We start from the raw sequence: 16,783 nt of genomic DNA on the forward strand, positions 1-16,783 counted from the left end.
ATCAGTCTATTTCTCCGACCACAAAGCTTCCTTCATGACTGTCAAGAACTGTTAGTGGAGTCTTTGTTAAAGGAATACGTGTGAAAAATAAAAAAAAATTATGTGATAGCGCATACATGTGTTGCTCGATTTCTTTGCCTGAATCTATCCAAAAGGTGAAACAGCTTATTTGCTGCGCTCAAATTTCGCATTAGGAAGTAACGTAATCGTCGGTAATTTTTTTGTGAAAGCCAAATCGAAAAGAATGGCTAAACGGAGAGCTGGCTTGCGAAGTGCTCGTTGTGTAACACAACACTTATTCTTTTTTTCCCGCCTGCTCTACGCATAGCAGCAAGTGGACACAGCACCACAGAAGTCGAAGAGGAGGCAACAAAAGTACATCCAGCATCGTTATTTCTTAGAAACAAAGTCCAAGAACAACCTTCCTTATAAAGGAATCGTTTCCCAGCTGTACAATTAACTGAAATGCAGGTGTGAGTTACGACCTAATTTATACAGTTCGTACGTTGAAGGTATGCTGGCGAAATGGTTCGGATATTTTGAGCACGTACGCAATTCGCACAATGAACTTCACCGGCTGAAATGTATGTGCTCTGTAAAAAAATAACACTTTAGAATATTCATGAAAGGATATATATATATATATATATATATATACGAAGCAGCCTTCTTATTGGTTTCTTTGCTGTCCCAATTCTTTAAGGACCTTATGCGCTAGGCATAGTAACACACAGCAGCAAGCAAGCGCGTTTGGCTTGCTTTTACTGTCTGTGCTCGGGCATCTGGTTTTAACAATACATGCAATATTCATAGAATACGTGTGAAGTTATCGAGTGAGAATATTCCGTGCACTCTCTCTAATGACGCACGCCCTAAAGTAAATACCAGGACGCCATGAACACGACGCCTGGCACTCATTGTGTTTTTATACGAAACGAGTCATCATGCTCTTTCACAATTTATTTTTGCTCTCATTTCACCATCCTAACACAGAAACTTCACTTTCACTTCAAGCCGTACCTTCCATAGGGAAAGAAAACTTCGCACTATAAACGAATCACCAAAGTTTTCCGTGTTTCCAGAATATTATTCGGCAATGAATTTTATTAGCAATATGCGCAGACAATATTGAACTAATTTCCAGCTGCCCAGGGATTGTTGTAGTCGTACCAATTTCTTACTCGACAGGTGGTCACCCCTGGGCACGAAAGGGGATCCCAGCTTATCCAACCAATGAATTGACCTCTGTTGCGCGCTTGGAGCCATCTGTACAGTGGCCTGAAGTACTCCAGCAGTGGTCCAGCATCGAGGTCTCTCGTCTTCCCTCTTGTTAGGATAGCTAGCACTTCCGGCCAGGGCTTTGAAGACCCCAACTGCATCACGTGCCTGCGCAAAGAAATGAAGTGTTAAAGATTTCCTGCAGGTAGCCCAGTAACAAACAATACCAAGCGGAATCACAATGGAAGAAGGACTGTCAAATTGGCCGGCTCCCTAATTTCTGTGCTATACATAAATGGCTACGCGTACGCCCGTTTTCGTGGATTAAACACCATAGTGTTGAAAAAGTGGGGTGCTTCGTAAGTTGAAACTGAGCGCTGCAAGCAGGCACGTTGTTCCGGAACCTATCCAGAAGTCTAGGCTTCGATTCTAGTCTTCAGCGCTTGTCTGAACACGTTGCCATTGCTTTAAAAATGGTTAGAAGCATCGATTCCTTTCTTATGTTCCACAGGAAACTGTATTGTGCAATTACTGCAATGGAATATACTTTCCTTAGGATAACATTGCAGCATAAGTCAGTTACTGCTCGCTGTTTCTTATTTCTAAATATTCGTTGCGGAAATACTGAAATTCTATTTCTGGTTGTTAACCGCGATGTTTGTTTGTTTTAATGTTTTATTACATAATCAGAAAGAATAACAAATTTAGCTTGCTTTTTATATCAAAACACTTACTCTCATAAAAAAGGAAAACAAGGTATCTGGTTAAACTTATTGCGGTACTCCTTATTTTAAGCGAAAAGAAATGTGTGAAATTATTAGAAATCGTCAGAGTTGCTTTCCAGATGGGCTAAGATATTTTGAAGAATGCTGATGTAAAGCAGAAAGAAACTCGAACCAATATTCTTCTCGTTTGATGGAAAGTTAGGTCCGCCGAAAACTTACCCGAACAGCTTCCCCGCTTCCTTTGAATGGTAAAAATCGCACTGGTGGAGCGGGCCAACATGATTCGCTTCGTCGCAAAGTGCTTTGTAGAATTGAAATTGCAAGACTGTGCTTACAAAATACCTGCATGAAACATGCACTGTGAGCTGAGCATCCTTCTCTTTGAGTGATAGAAATAGTGAGCGTGACTACCTGATATACGGCACGTCTGCCGAAATGTGGTACTTGGATGGCGGATCAAAGTCATCTGGTGAGCGACGTATTGCGGGACAAATGCCTTGGTAATGGAGCCTAAAACGAAAGTGAGTCCTTTAGAATGCAGTTTTTATGCCTCTTAGGCACGGAGTAAACTCCAGTCAGGCGGAGCGAGCGCGGGCGACCAGATAAAGTCACAATTGTTGCATGCGCCGACGCTACCGTATACAGTGGCGGCACCATGCGGCGCGTCGTAGAAGCCGCAGCGGAAAAAAAAAAAAGCAGCGCACGGCAGGCGGCTCGGCGGCTCCGGCAGCTCCGGCCGCTCCGTGGTAGAAGACAGGCGCGCGGCCGAACGGGAGCAACACGCCAAACCGGTTGCCCTGGCAACCGAAACGGCGGTAATTTCTTCCCATGCCGCCAGGTGCCCCCAGCATGAAAATATATCCGCGGGCTTGTGACCTTTACTGGTCGCCGCAAACAGCGGAGTTTCCACTCCTAAATATTTCTTGCTCCGTGCTCTTAGGTGATCGTAAAGCAAGTCAATAAAATTTGAGGTTAAGCTGCGGGGAACCTTTATTAGAAAAGGAGGGCAAAGAAAAAAATCGTGTCATATTAATCGACATGTTTGCCTACAAGAGAGCACGTGAGTCGGTTTACCATGATTGTACGGAGGAAGTGGTAGACTCACTTACGTAGGAAACTTGGTGATAATTTATCAAGCGATATCCGTAATGCGGAAATCGGTATAGCGTGTATCCGTCAGGACATACCGATCTGTCACCTTGCGGGACAGTTTTATACATTGCAATGAAGGTTTTATCTAAACATAAATAAATTTAAAATATAAGCATCACATTCCGGCATGACATATGCATCACAACCAGGTTGGTGCAAGGCTAACGCAACAAGCTTGGTACAGTTCATCGTCCTTTTCAGCAACTAAATTTATTTTTTGCTGCAAGCGTCTATCGTGTTGTTACGTCAGGATAGTCATAGGCATCGGCGCTCAACCATCATTTCATCACAGCCGATTCATACGGGTGTTTTGCGTGCAACACAATAAATTGCACAAATGTTGCGGCGCAGAAGTGCCTTCGATTACTCCACGTCCCACTGTGCGTGGGCTGTGCAAGTTTTCTGCTGTTCTTTCTGCAGTTTATAAGGGTGGCAACTATACGGACGCTCGAGGCGTGTTCAGGATGTCGGCGCCGCCGCCGCAGTTGTGCTGACCCGCAATCGATGGCGCATGTGTTCTTCCCACATGCAAGGCTAGATGATCTTCGGGACCGCGGGGCGCGTTTGGTTTCGAAAACGACAAAGATAAGTGGACCACCTGTCCACGCAGCGCTCAGTCAACTTAATGGTGCAACATGGCCAGCCTTCTGCCTTTGGCGGCTGCCATGAGCGTTGTGGGCATGTACTCTGTAGGCACACTGACATTCATGCTGAGGTGCTAGTGAAAAAAATGCCAGCGCGGCACACAGCTGGAAGAGCGGCTCCGTAGAAGTTCCCTTTTGGGCACCACGCACTACGGGGTCTTCCCGGCGAAGTCTCTCTGCGTCGTTTTCGCGAGAACGATCTGAACTGTCCGCCCGCAGTCGATGGCGAGCTGCGGCTTGTCCTGCTCTTTACACAACGGTCTGCCGAACCCGATGTTGCCTGGTTGCCGCCGAGCACGTAGCTCTACGATTCGCTTCTTCAGGTTCGTCGCTTGCGAGGAGTTGTATGGAACTGTTATATGCAACTGCTACTTGTCGGGACAGCTGGTGGAATATAACGGAACTGCAATGAAAAGTTCGTGCGTATCGACAGTACGCGCATGCTACGTGCCGCGCATGTTACATCGTGTGTCTCCTGGCGCACTAGGATGTGTTTATAGATCAGTTCTTCCCGCAAAACGTTCTATAAACGTGTCCTCGCGTGCGAGGAGACACGCGATGTCAAATCTGATCGTTTACCGAATAATTGCAGTGTTTTTCTGGGGCTCCTCGTAGGAGCGAACAAGCAGAACCAATTTGTTTAGGCGAGTCCGCGTTGGCGGGTTATCGTTAGGCCACTTGTATCTGCGCCAAATAGTTAATCGGTTTATGTTCTTGACAGGCGTAAAAGATCCGCTCCATTGAACATTGTGCCAGACGCGGTTCGGTAATTCCCTAACAAATCTTGTGGTCTCAACGGATCATGTGCATCGTTGTATTCGGGGTTACATTCGGGGAGCTTCGTATGTCCACCCGTTTTTTCGGTGTGACTTTTCCTCTAAACACTTTAAATGATGGAAGCCAAAAATTCTATATAGAGATCTGTGTGATGTGATGTTACTGTGCCGCTATACAGATCTTTGTACAATGCCACAAGAGGAAAGAATGTGCTTAAGCTTGTGAAAAAGATGATGGTACCAACAGGCAGGGGCGTAGCCGGCAGGGGGGGGGGGTCTTTTGGGGTTCAGCCCCTAATTCTTTTCGTGATGTCATGCACCGCCGAGCACAACAACCCCCGGCGCCGGAAGCCATTCTGGATTTTGTGTAGGATGTGTTTTTCACGCTCGAAAAGACATTTCAGCGCGAACATTGCAAACTCGGGCTGGATTTCGCGGCAACGCCCATGCCGCCGATAGTGACATAACTCAAGGAGCCCAATCCGAGCACAACTTTTCAAGGGCGTTTTGATGGCAAGCGGTCTCGTCACGGCATCTCGCGGAGTCTGCGTAACCTACTGATCGCATGGATTTCAATTCCGAAACCTTATGGGTAAAAATTTCTCCTACACTTTTGATGTGAAAGGTTCATGGACATTTCCGAAGGCGTGCTTTAGATTTTCAATTCCGGAACTTTGTGGATTTAATGTTCTTTTAGACATTTGATAACAGAGGTGCATTGACCTTTCTGAAGTTGTACATCGGACCATACAACAAGACAAGCAAATCAACACACTATCAGAGAAGCTGACGAAGCACGAAGTGAGGTCCGCTTAGAAGACGCGTCGTGGTGGTTCATTTGTGCCGTCATGCTACAGAAGAGAATATCAATATTTCTTTCACCTGCGCCGAAGTACCCATGTCAAGACACGAAAGCCAGCAAAGGTAACTACGTTACTATTTTTTTATCCTTTTATTTGCGAGGGCACATTGAGCCTCTTTAATTTTCTTGTTCTCGCTACCCGCGAGCTGCCAGAGCCAGCCAAAGCGCATGCGTTTTTCTCATCTTGCCCCGACCAACGCGCGGCGCACCCTGGTGCGCGTTCGTTTTCGTCTGGCCGAGTGGATTGTTGCCTGGCGGACTTTTCGACGTTTCCTGACTAGCAGATGAGTAAAAGAAACAATGATCGCTCGCCGCCATCCCAGTAGGAACTCGACAGATTGCAACGCGTTGGCTCGAGCGCAACCTCTCCGGAAAGTCTCGTCTCGCCGGTGTAGGATACCTAACAGTATGCATATGGTTCTCTTTGGGCCAAGCGTCTCACGTTTTATCCGGTATTACTTCGGTAGCGCCATTAGGTACCCAAACTAGACATTCTGGAAAACATGCTTTCCTTTGTGTGTTTCTGTTTCCCATTTCGGTGCTCTGGCCCCATAAAAGAAAAAAAGAAAACAGACGTTGTTGCGGCGCAGCAAATTGCCGCATGGTGAAAGTTCGATTTAGTTACCTCTTTTGCGGAAAGGAAAGGGCCATGCGAAGCTTCAGTTGCCGGATACTCTTATTATATTATTGCGATAGCAAATACGTGGAAGCTCCAGACACATTCCTGCCGTGGCGTCGCCCTCATGTTTCGTATAAAGTCCAATGGCGATAACATCGTTACCGCGTGCCGCATGCTGCATATGCGAGTGAAAGCGTGCGTAGGGGGGTTGGGGTGGCATGGGTGAGCCGACGATGGTGGCTAAGTCTTCAGTTCGCAAGAGAGAAAAGCGCGAAGGAAACGCAGCGTTTTCCGCCGCGCGCGTTACATGAGGGGGGGGGGGAGTGAAGGGAAGGGAGGGGGCCTTGGGATTCTGTGACTGCCGAACATATTTATTTGCCTTGTTTGATGCATTATATACAGTGAGTTTTTTTAGATATGTAGGTTTATTGGAGACTTATACATATATTTAAACATCTTGTAGCGAGGTTTTGTGTATACGTGCAGTGAACTTTGTTTCCAGTGACAGTTTCTTGCCCTTTATCAAGCTGTGTCTTGGCTTTTGCGTATTCCATTGTATATTCTCATTTATAATGTATGAGGGCGAGTCAAACGAAAGTTAGTTAACCCACCCCGCGCAATATTGGTTCGGTTCATTATCTGTGAGGCATGCGCGTAGCACACAGGCATCTCTCATTTAAAAAAGTGACACGCAGGTGAAAGGATAAATGTTCTTTAATGCTCTCATACACTGGGTTGAACATCCTTGCGTGACATAATGGACGCTCGAAAAGTTGAACAGCGTGGTGTCGTGAGGTTTGTGTTAGCTGAAGGTGTTTCTCAAGACGAAATTAGTCGCTGTGTGGCTGCCGCGTATATTGAACATTGCATTTCAATGGCCACTATGAAGCGTTGGAGCCACTGTTCAAAGGACGTGAAAGTTGCATATACGGTCCAAGACTGGGCCAAAGCGATCATGCAATCACCCCCAACGTAATTGCAAAGGTTAATCAGCTTATTAGACAAGAACGGAGGATAAGCGCCGATGAACTGGCAGAGCGTGTGAACATGAGTCATAGTTCGGTTCCCACCATAAATCATGAACATCTCGTCTGTCGGCTCCTGTGTTCGCAATGGATGACCAAGAGTTTGAACCACCGCCAGAAGACGCACATGTTCGGCGCTGCCTCGGCTCATAATCCGTTATCACAAAGAGGGTGACGACTTTTTTTCTGCAATTGTCACCGGGGACGAATCATCTGGCCACTATTTCGAGCCTGAAACATGACGGCAATGCTTATTGTGGAAACATTCGAATTCACCTCGCCCAAAGAAAGCACAGGCCGTAATTTCCGCCGGAAGTAGTTGTTGATTTTTTTTTTCAATCGTCAGGGGCCATTACTGATTGAATTTGCTAAACCTGGAGAGACTATCAATCGTTTCCGATAGTGTGAAACGTCGGATCGGCTGCATGTCGCAAGTCAAGAACAAGCGACGGGGAAATTGACGACTGGGGTGATCTTGCTCCACGACAATGCTCGTTCCCACGTCATTGACGTGGTTAACCCTAAACTGGCAAAGTTCAAGTGGGAAACGCTGCAATAGCGGCATAAAGCCCAGACTTGTCACCTTGCGACTTCCACAGTTTGGGGAAATCGAAAAAAACAGCTCTAGGGAACGAGATTCATGTCAGACGATGACCTGAAGGAGTCAGTTACAGACTTCTTGAAGCAGCAACCCAAGGAACCTTATGACACAGGAATCACGCGACTCGTTATTCAGTGGGCGAATGTCTTAGTGCTCATGGAGGCTACATTTAAATAAAGTGCCCCGTTTGTCATATATTCGCATTGGCTCACTTCCATTTGACTCGCCCTCGTATATTTTTCAGAACTACTGCTTTCTATATGTGCTCTCTGTTGCGACTATAATTTCGGTGCAATGACTCACAATACACGTCCGGTGACAGTTCCTTGTGGGCAATACATTGGAACGTAGGACAGCGTCAGTGAGTGAGACCATTGCATATGTACAAATATATAAACAAGGTTCTTGAAAGAAAGTTTCATTAGGATATTTGTCCTCAACTTCTTCATTTCACGGCGTTTACATTTTTTATATCAGCGGCACGCACTGCTTGGCTGCTTTCGAACTGATATAGTTCTAAAGTTCGCGTTATATTTTCTTTACTTACTAGGAAGACCAAAAACATGGAAGCATTGATATCAGTTATTTCGAGCACAATTATTCGGACATACGAGTATATTCTTCTATGAAAAAATACATATTTTACTTGTCTTGGCAGTGCGCAGCATTCAACAATTCGTTTGCAGGTTCTTTGGCAATTGCAATGTAGTTATTATTCATGCATTTGATCCCTCGACAAATTCTGTAAGGAGGAGGCCGAGCTGCAACGGCAGTTCAAAGGCACGTTACTGGGCCTCGAGCCCACAGGGGTACGTCGCATTGAGCTTCGACCCTTTCTGGACTTTCACCAGGATCGACCCACATGGTGATAGTTCTTGCACACAGACGCCACGAAACCCCGGATTTCAGGCCTATACAGCTTCGATGTAAAAATTCTTGCTTTGCGTGCCAAAACCACCACGTGATTAATAGGCACGCCTTAGTTGGAGACCCCTGATGCGTTTTGACCACCTGGGGTTTATGGAACTGGACACGACGCGCTGTACACGTAAGCGTTCTTCACGCACTTCTTGCACACACTTCCTGCGCACAGCGCGATCTGTGTCTTAACCGACTTAACTCGAACTGAATCTTATCAGTTTGAATTCCCTTCTAGTGATCTGCAAGAACAAGGGTAACAAATGTGATAAAATAATATCGAGTGATGAAGGAAGGGTCTGAAGGCTTGTACACTTACAGTAGCGTCCACCAGGCCGCGTTGTACTGGTGAGGCGCGTAAACGCCCTTAAATACATTCCACCTCCACATATCGTATGCGTATGCTGATGGCATAAGAGCAATCTTGTCTACAGCAACGCTGAATAAGTAGTTGATGTCAGTTTCTGCGAAGAAGCACAACGAAAATAATATGCGGCAGATCAAACTTTACCTATAGCGTTGATATTGGCATTCAGTTTCGTTCGTAATGAAAGCCATGCAGCATACGGCGTTATGCGGCGATATACAAAGCTCTTAATTTATTAGCAATCACTCCATGTATATAATAAAATTATAGTATTGGCTTACCGTAATCCTCCCGCATCTTTTTGAGAAGGCCAACTGCCTTCAAGTGCTTTGGTGTTGCCACAGATAAAGAAATTGTGTCTCCAATAGCCTCATGGAAACCTAATTGAAAAAAAAAGATGAATGCGGTATCATAGCATTTGGGGCGACGTTCCTTATTAGAAGTGTGTGAATATTCTAAATGTTGAATACGAGTCAAGCAGACTTCGATTAAAGGATTCACTGTAAAACGTGTTGGATATTTGTTTTTGTATAAATATAACAGATAAGAACACTTGTAGGAGTCTCGGGGAACTAACACTTATGCAAGGGGAAAACGTCAAGAATTGATCCTGCGACAGCAGATTCGGGCCTATTGCGCAGAGCTACCAGTTCCGGAATGAACGCACGGCGCAGATGCCTTCTAGTCAAATAATTGTAACGTCACATTTCTAATGTTTAATTCTAGGCAGCCAGCGCATCTGGCGCCGAGTTCACAAAGGTTTTCGTTCGTAAAGACTGGTTGCCCCTGACCGGCCGCGTTCGGTAGTATTTCCAACATCGCCATTGGCTAGCAGCTGCTTTCACGAAGAGATTTAGGGTGAAAAACTTGTTTTATGAATGCGTTGCTGTTTTCATGTGAATACTTTGTTGTGTCTTGTTCCAGTTGAGGTAAAGTCATTTATAATTTGTGCAGTTTCCACATGCTTGCATCCCAATTCAGCAATGTGTGGTGCTCATATCTCCTTAAAAGAACACTACACCCTACGTGGTGCTGTTGCGACTTGGTGTGTCCTTGTTTCTCTACTGTCATTGTCATGCAGCGACGCGTACGGAGGGCACGTTCACATCTAAAAGCCTCGAACTTGGCGTGACATGTTGTACCTAAAGCTTTATATGCAGGTAACAAATAGCGTGAACACGGTCTTTGTTGCCACACTGACTCGACCTAATATTTATATTTAGCTCCATTGAAAAATCGCAAGGTCATGCCTATTTGATTCGATATTAAGGAGTGCTTTTTTCAAGTATTCACACTTGGTTCGATTCCAACATCCAATTATTCAAACACATCTACTTACTCTACGTCTTTAGGGAGGCCGTCGTGATATCGGGTCCCCGAAAATTGAACGTGACCCCTCTTTCTCACCATGTAGGTATTTCATTTCGTTCAGCACCAGCCACCACAGAGAACCTTATAAAGCTCATACTATCGTTCCGAGGTGTAACTCCACGTGATATTGCCATGATGTACTTTTGAATGCACTGACACAAGAAAGAATCGCCGTTTGAAAAAATGACTGTCATCTTTAAAAATATTGGTCGTGGAACGGAAAACACAGCGAAAATTACATACCTTTTGCATGCTAACAAAGAAGACTTGCGATAGCACCAGCTCACAATCTGTGGCATTTAGTGCCTAAGAAATAACCCCACGGTAAAGTGCAATCGTATATACTTAAGCCGTGCTTCGAGAACATGTGGCTTATCACTCACGTGACGGTGCATTTACGTAGAAAATCCGGCAAGGCACCTTGAAGGACTTATTCTGTTTCTCTTTTGGCAGTTTTGCCTATAGATAGCCTCACCACTCATTTTGTCTTTAATACGTGCTCTTAGCTTGACTGCGCTTAGGAGAAGTCGCTAGGGCACCTCACTTGGTAGTTTTAAGGGAGCGCTTACTTGAGGACCGAGATCGCTGTCGGTATACAAATAAGCCCAATATGCTAAAATACTCCTATAAAGAAACGCTGCACTGATATCAACAAGATTTGCAGAACCTAAAAGAAGAAACTTCGTCCTACGGGTGTAGAAAGCGGAATATTTATGTACGACCTTAAATGTTGTAGAAAGTTTTCCAACAATTGATAAGTAAGATAAAAATAAAAACAGTAAAGCACAAGGTTTACGAATACATAACTGCAAATGTTGGAACATTCAGGGCTGGAATTGCGCAACACGAGATTACCGCTACGTAACGTACAATGTTTACGAAGATTTTGCAAGCTTCCTATAACAACTTAATGTATATATTTGATGTGATTCCATAAGAGATAAATTTTGTCTGCTTACGATACCTCAACAGGAGAAGCTTAAAAGTTGTGATATCCTGTTTTACCACTGCGATAAACAGCTGTAAACTCGATGTTGAATATATTTTTGAAGCTTCAATTTTTAAATAGATAAATGTATTGATTTCCTAAAATAAAGCTATGCTTACTCTAGTCGCTAGGCTCTCTTTTTATTTTTATGTTTCAAATGGCGCAAACCACATCAAAGTCGCTACCCTAGACGCCAAGCAAGACCATTTCTCTCTTTCAACGTGTTTGCTGCTGAGGTAAAGTTGCTCATAAACTCCCGATTTTTTGTGTTTATCTTCGTTTTGAAGCTCTGCAAAACAATACATTTATGCGCAGAAACCTGCCTGCGCAAAACAATCGCGTCGGCGTAATGGTGAAGGTTGCTCCGCTACAGGTTAACATGGTATTACCAAAGTTGGCTCCTTTTCTGAAGACGATGTGCTGATTCGCGTACTTGAGATAATACTCCACGTGACCCATTTCATGATGCGCCGTCAGGAAGTCATTCATGTTTACTTGGGTACACTGCTTGATCCTAAGGAGGTAATACAGATTAAATGCTGCTTTAACTTATATAGCAAATAACTGGATATTAACAGCAAAGACACATGGGCTTATATGAAGGGCGCAGTAAGTCACGAAAACTCAGGAAATAAAGTGCATTGCCACGTTATGACTAACGGGATCTCAAAAAAGAAATGCGATGTGCTAAGGGCAAATTTGTTCGACCTAGCATTTCACTTTTAAACTTACACGAAACGTTAAGTACGGTACAGCGCGTTGCATCCGGATATTGATTTCATTATTGTATTGTCATAAGCACCGTTGCTTGAAGAATACCACTGCTATGTCTCAAATAAAAAAAAAATTAAGAAAACGCAATGGCTAACACAAATGTTTTATGTGTAATGTTCCATAGCACCCCTGAACAGGTCAACGTAGCATAAGTCACGTTTCTGTGAAGAAATGTCATGCAGGACGTTTTACGTGTTTAAGCTTCTTAATTCCATTAATAAAATCGGGCCAATTTCGCATTCTGACAACTGCAGCTGCATTGTAGAATTTTCTTCAAGGAGACAGAACGCTTGCTTAAATGTTGTACTAGTTGTATTAGCAAACACAGCGTATTTTTTTAACTGAGCATTCAGAAGACGCATTTCAGTTACGTTAAAAATCTGAATGAGTCAATAATTAGGCAATTTTCTCGCTGCTATTTTTAGCACGGAAATACACAATTATTGACTATCTATAATGATTGGAGAAGCTATTAGAAAGCTCTCGACTCATTATCTTTTACCCGAAAGAGTGAAGCAACTGATATTAATGCTAGACATAAAGACAGTCAGCCAAGAAGATAATAACAGATTAAAGAAGACACGCCTAAAACTCACGCTCCTTATTTTAGCAGAATAATAAATGCCAGCCAAATTAATTCCGGGAGAACAAGCTCAACCGGCATCCGCCCACCAGTGTGGCTCATTGCTAGGCATCTTGAAAAAATTATTTCAAGCAGCGCGAAGCGATACCACAGGGAAAAAAATTAACAAGAGGGGACACTCAGCGAAAACTGGCAAGAGGAAACACGTCACGCCTAGTGTTAATTCCATCGGTTAGTTGACGCTAGCATCGGATAAAAAGAATGTGAAATGAACTTACAGACATTTTTATTCTTTCCCGCTAAAACTAAAAAAGTTGTGCGCATAAATGAACGTGTGCTTTGCGACTTATTTTTCTTGCGTTACCTACCGGCCAGCTAACGGTACGCCGGGCGCAACAGATGCATGCGTGATGAGCCAGTTAGGCCACCGAAGCCAGCGAGGCCGGTTGCGCATATGAAGTTCGCCTGTTCAGCGACCCATCTCTTTCAGAGGTAGCATGTTTGTTGGGCTCCCGGTGTATCTTTGCGTTGCTTCAGCACTCCGGCATGGCACCACTGCACTAATGGACTGCGGCAAGGTGAGAAATTTTGTTCGACAATCTGCGATGCAGTTCAAGCAATTTTGGCTTTTACGGCACGGAACCCAGACTTGGGACGCAGTTGGCGAAAAACAGGTCGGCCGTCTTGGTGGAATTAATTTCCGTTAATGACTCGTACTAAGATATGTTTGGGACGCTTTCTGTGAGCCCCAACATCATTATAACTCATTTCGCTAGATTTTGGGCATGCTCACCGTGCCCGACGTTGTAACGCAGTTAGCGAAAAGCAGCTCGGCTGTGTGCCGCAGTTACTTTTGCGTGTACTGAATCTTACTGGGACAAGTTGGTGACGCATTCTCTAACGTCCAAGATTATTGTAATTCGTAACTGTTGGTTATATTTCTTGAGGCACGCTCGCCGCACCTGGGGTTGTGACACAGCAAAAAAGCAAGCCGGCCATGGCAACAGTTAGTTTGGCGTGTACTGAATCTTAGTGAGACAAGCTTGTGACGCTTTCTATGGCCCCGTAACATAGACCTCAATTCGATGCTCACGCTTGTCGAAGACGCTGCGAGCGATTGGCAAGAGTGATAACACTGGAGTGTGTTGTTTGCGTTGCCAGAATGAGCAAAAGATGACGCCGAGGAGCTCAAAAACCTAGACCTCGAAAATTCTGTCTTCTGAAAACATGTTTTGCACCCATGCAGTTCTCTTGAGTACCCGCCGTGGTTGCTCAGTGGCTATGGTGTTCGACTGCGGAGCACGAGGTCGCGGGATCGAATCCTGGCCACGGCGGCAGCATTTCGATGGGGGCGAAAACACCCGTGCACTTAGATTTAGGTGCACGTTAAAGAACCCCAGGTGGTCAAAATTTCCGGAGTCCTCCACTACGGCGTGCCTCATAATCAGAAAGTGGTTTTGGCACGTAAAACCCGATAATTAAAGAAAGTTCTCTTGAGTGTGAGAAGAATACATTCTGCGAGCGCCTAGCATGGTCTGGCTGAGAGCCAGTGTTGTGGCCACCCTCTGTGTATATAGCCAAGTATCGCGTCGACTGAGGCCACGTTGTTTTGGAAACGCGCAGTAACCCGTGCATTTGTTCTCTTAAAGTGCAGAAAATAAAGCCCGAATGGGGGACTCCTTGGAAACCAGATGTTTTCTTCATAATTTATTGTACGGCTTGGAAAGAGTCCGGTATCTTCAACGCCATATATGTAAAAACGAATTGCTTTGTTTTGTAATGTCGCCAATTTGCCACCTTCGCACGTTTTTCCTCTACACGCAGTATTCCTATAAGGTCTAAATGAACGAATAAACAAATGAATAAAACATGAACGGTTAAACTCCGTTAAAGAACATTCTACCCATAGAGAACGAAATGATAAGCTCTTTAGTGTGCGAACGCGGGGATTTGCTACGATGCTTATCTGCTAGCGCACCGAGCGGCATGCCTATTTAGAGGAGCGCTCGAGCGGTTATCGCTGGGAATATGCCGGCCTGGGATACGCGCCGTTCCGGACCCCTGAGGAACGCACTAATTTTGACATTGTATGACGTCGGTTGTTTGGGATTGCCGACTTTCCCCTCGATTTGAAACCGGATAAAAAATATTTCGGTGTACCTCCGAAAAAAATAAATGAATAGCGTTTCGGTTACGTTATCGTTCTGGTCAACAATATTGTTCATTTTTTGTTTGTTGTTTTCGTTCCCTTCCGACACACTGGAACTGACGCGTTGTCTCTATTTTTGAAAACCTGCTGCGTGCAACAAAAAAAAAAAGAAAGAAAAGAAGGCTTGCGTAATTGGCTTCGTGCGTTCGTTAGAGATCCCCAGGTGGTGAAAGTGATTGATGCAACCGATTACGGCTCACCGTTGGATGAGTGGAAATCGAACATTCAATGTGGTATATGATCGGGGCCTCAGTTCGTCCGACTGGAATTTGTCGGACGAGCATTTTGTTAATCGGGGATTTTTTAATCTTGTGAAATTGGTAACGTCAGCTTTTTGCATGTCTGGAGCCAGTGATCGCTTTCCCGTATGGCTGGCTCAAATCATGCATTTGGATGGAATGTTGACATTACGGGATACATATTTAAATAGTGGTGTTTCCTTATTAACTCTACAGGATATCCGTGTAGTTAAATTCACACACACATGCACTCACGTATATATACGTGCGGGGTGTTTCATTGTATCGTAAACAGAATATTTCAAAATCACACGTGAGGTGTAGCACAAATCTACTGCTTGAAGTAGATGATTCTCAGAGGCGCACAACATTAAAAACAAAAAAAACTTAAGGTGACTAAATGACTACGATAAAATTTTGCTAATTAACTTTCACACCAATTACTCTACTTCACCTGTAGTAAATTACGAATTCTAGCATGAGACGTTTAAAGTAATAACTACATTAAGCAAATTCTGAGGGTAAAACGAGTTTCGAGATATGGGTTCCCAAAGTTTGCGACGAAATACACATGTGTTCCAGTAGCTTTTGAGCCTAAGTGCCTAAAAAAGCGCTGTGATAAATACGTAAGAGGTACGGCAATGAGTTTCTAGTTTAACTTTGACGGCGCTTACCTCAAAACTGGTGCTGGTTTCAACATTCATTCCAAGAGCATGTCCCTTATAAAATCCCTGGCTTCAATTCGTGTATTGCAATAGGTGAGGTAGGGTAATCAGCTGTCATATTAACTTGGGAAAGTTTGATAATTATTAAATCATGCTGAATGATTTCCTGTGTCAGTAATGTATACTCTCTTCAGGTATTCCTGATAAAGAAGTAGATTTGCGCTAAATTGAACGGGTGATATTTAGAGTTCAGTATACGTTACACGCACGCATGCCCGCACACATGCGCGCACACACACACACACCTATATGTGTGTGTTTGTGTGTGTTGCGTACACAAATAAATTGTTCTGTATTTTTCTAAAATTGCGAACAGGTGATATGACCTGCCCTATTTTTCTTTTATAAGTTTTTCTAAGACACAGTTCGTTAGGTCAAACAGGCATACAAACGACAGATGCGCTCAAAAGTAGAGTCAAGTGAAAAACATTGTTTACAGAAACACACCTGACGTCATTGTTGATGTAAAAGTCCCAAGCAGAAGGGTGGCAAACAACTTTCCTGTCCAGCGGCTTTTCCAGTAACGATCGCCTCCAAAATGTACTTGGCATTGCAGGAAGACCCATTGAGGTGAAAAACTCCTCCGCATACAAAAATATGCCGTGCACAGTCATGTTCTGTAAACGAAGCAACTCATTTCACATTATTTCGAATCAGGGATACATAATTGCACTGAGTAAATTGTGGCAATCTTAACCTCCAGTAACAACTGCTGTGCATTCGTTACACAAGTTAGATTCAGAACGTCTCTACAAATTGCTGCTTTCTATCACTTCTGTCTGTTTTTACAGCGAATCTTCATTTCCTAACCCTGCTCGGTTTTGCCACACTCTGACTGCTGTCTCTTACCGAGTTGCTCGTGCTTAAAGGAAAATTGAATTACGTGCCTGATGGCGAGATCCAGCCTTGGGGATCCCAGCACACCAAGTCCCATTCTCTGAACACTAGGCAACAATTGCATGTATGCTTCCAACGTGCACATGGCAA

At 44.3% G+C, this 16,783-nt stretch overlaps 1 protein-coding gene across 1 annotated transcript in view; it reads right to left on the reverse strand.

The window, feature by feature from the left end:
• Window positions 1-1,078: 1,078 nt before the first annotated feature.
• The window catches only part of LOC142591257 (angiotensin-converting enzyme-like), a 62,043-nt gene continuing 46,338 nt past the window's right edge, over window positions 1,079-16,783 (reverse strand). Inside the window, exons 7-13 of the mRNA XM_075703596.1 lie at window positions 16,244-16,413; window positions 11,656-11,780; window positions 9,189-9,287; window positions 8,860-9,004; window positions 2,355-2,453; window positions 2,163-2,285; window positions 1,079-1,386 (exon numbers count right to left, since the gene is read on the reverse strand). Coding sequence (XP_075559711.1) covers window positions 1,134-1,386; window positions 2,163-2,285; window positions 2,355-2,453; window positions 8,860-9,004; window positions 9,189-9,287; window positions 11,656-11,780; window positions 16,244-16,413 — 1,014 coding nt within the window. The 3' untranslated portion in view covers window positions 1,079-1,133. The remainder of the gene's footprint in view (window positions 1,387-2,162; window positions 2,286-2,354; window positions 2,454-8,859; window positions 9,005-9,188; window positions 9,288-11,655; window positions 11,781-16,243; window positions 16,414-16,783) is intronic.

This window comes from Dermacentor variabilis, chromosome 8 (genome assembly GCF_050947875.1).
Source record: "Dermacentor variabilis isolate Ectoservices chromosome 8, ASM5094787v1, whole genome shotgun sequence".
Taxonomy (NCBI): domain Eukaryota; kingdom Metazoa; phylum Arthropoda; class Arachnida; order Ixodida; family Ixodidae; genus Dermacentor; species Dermacentor variabilis.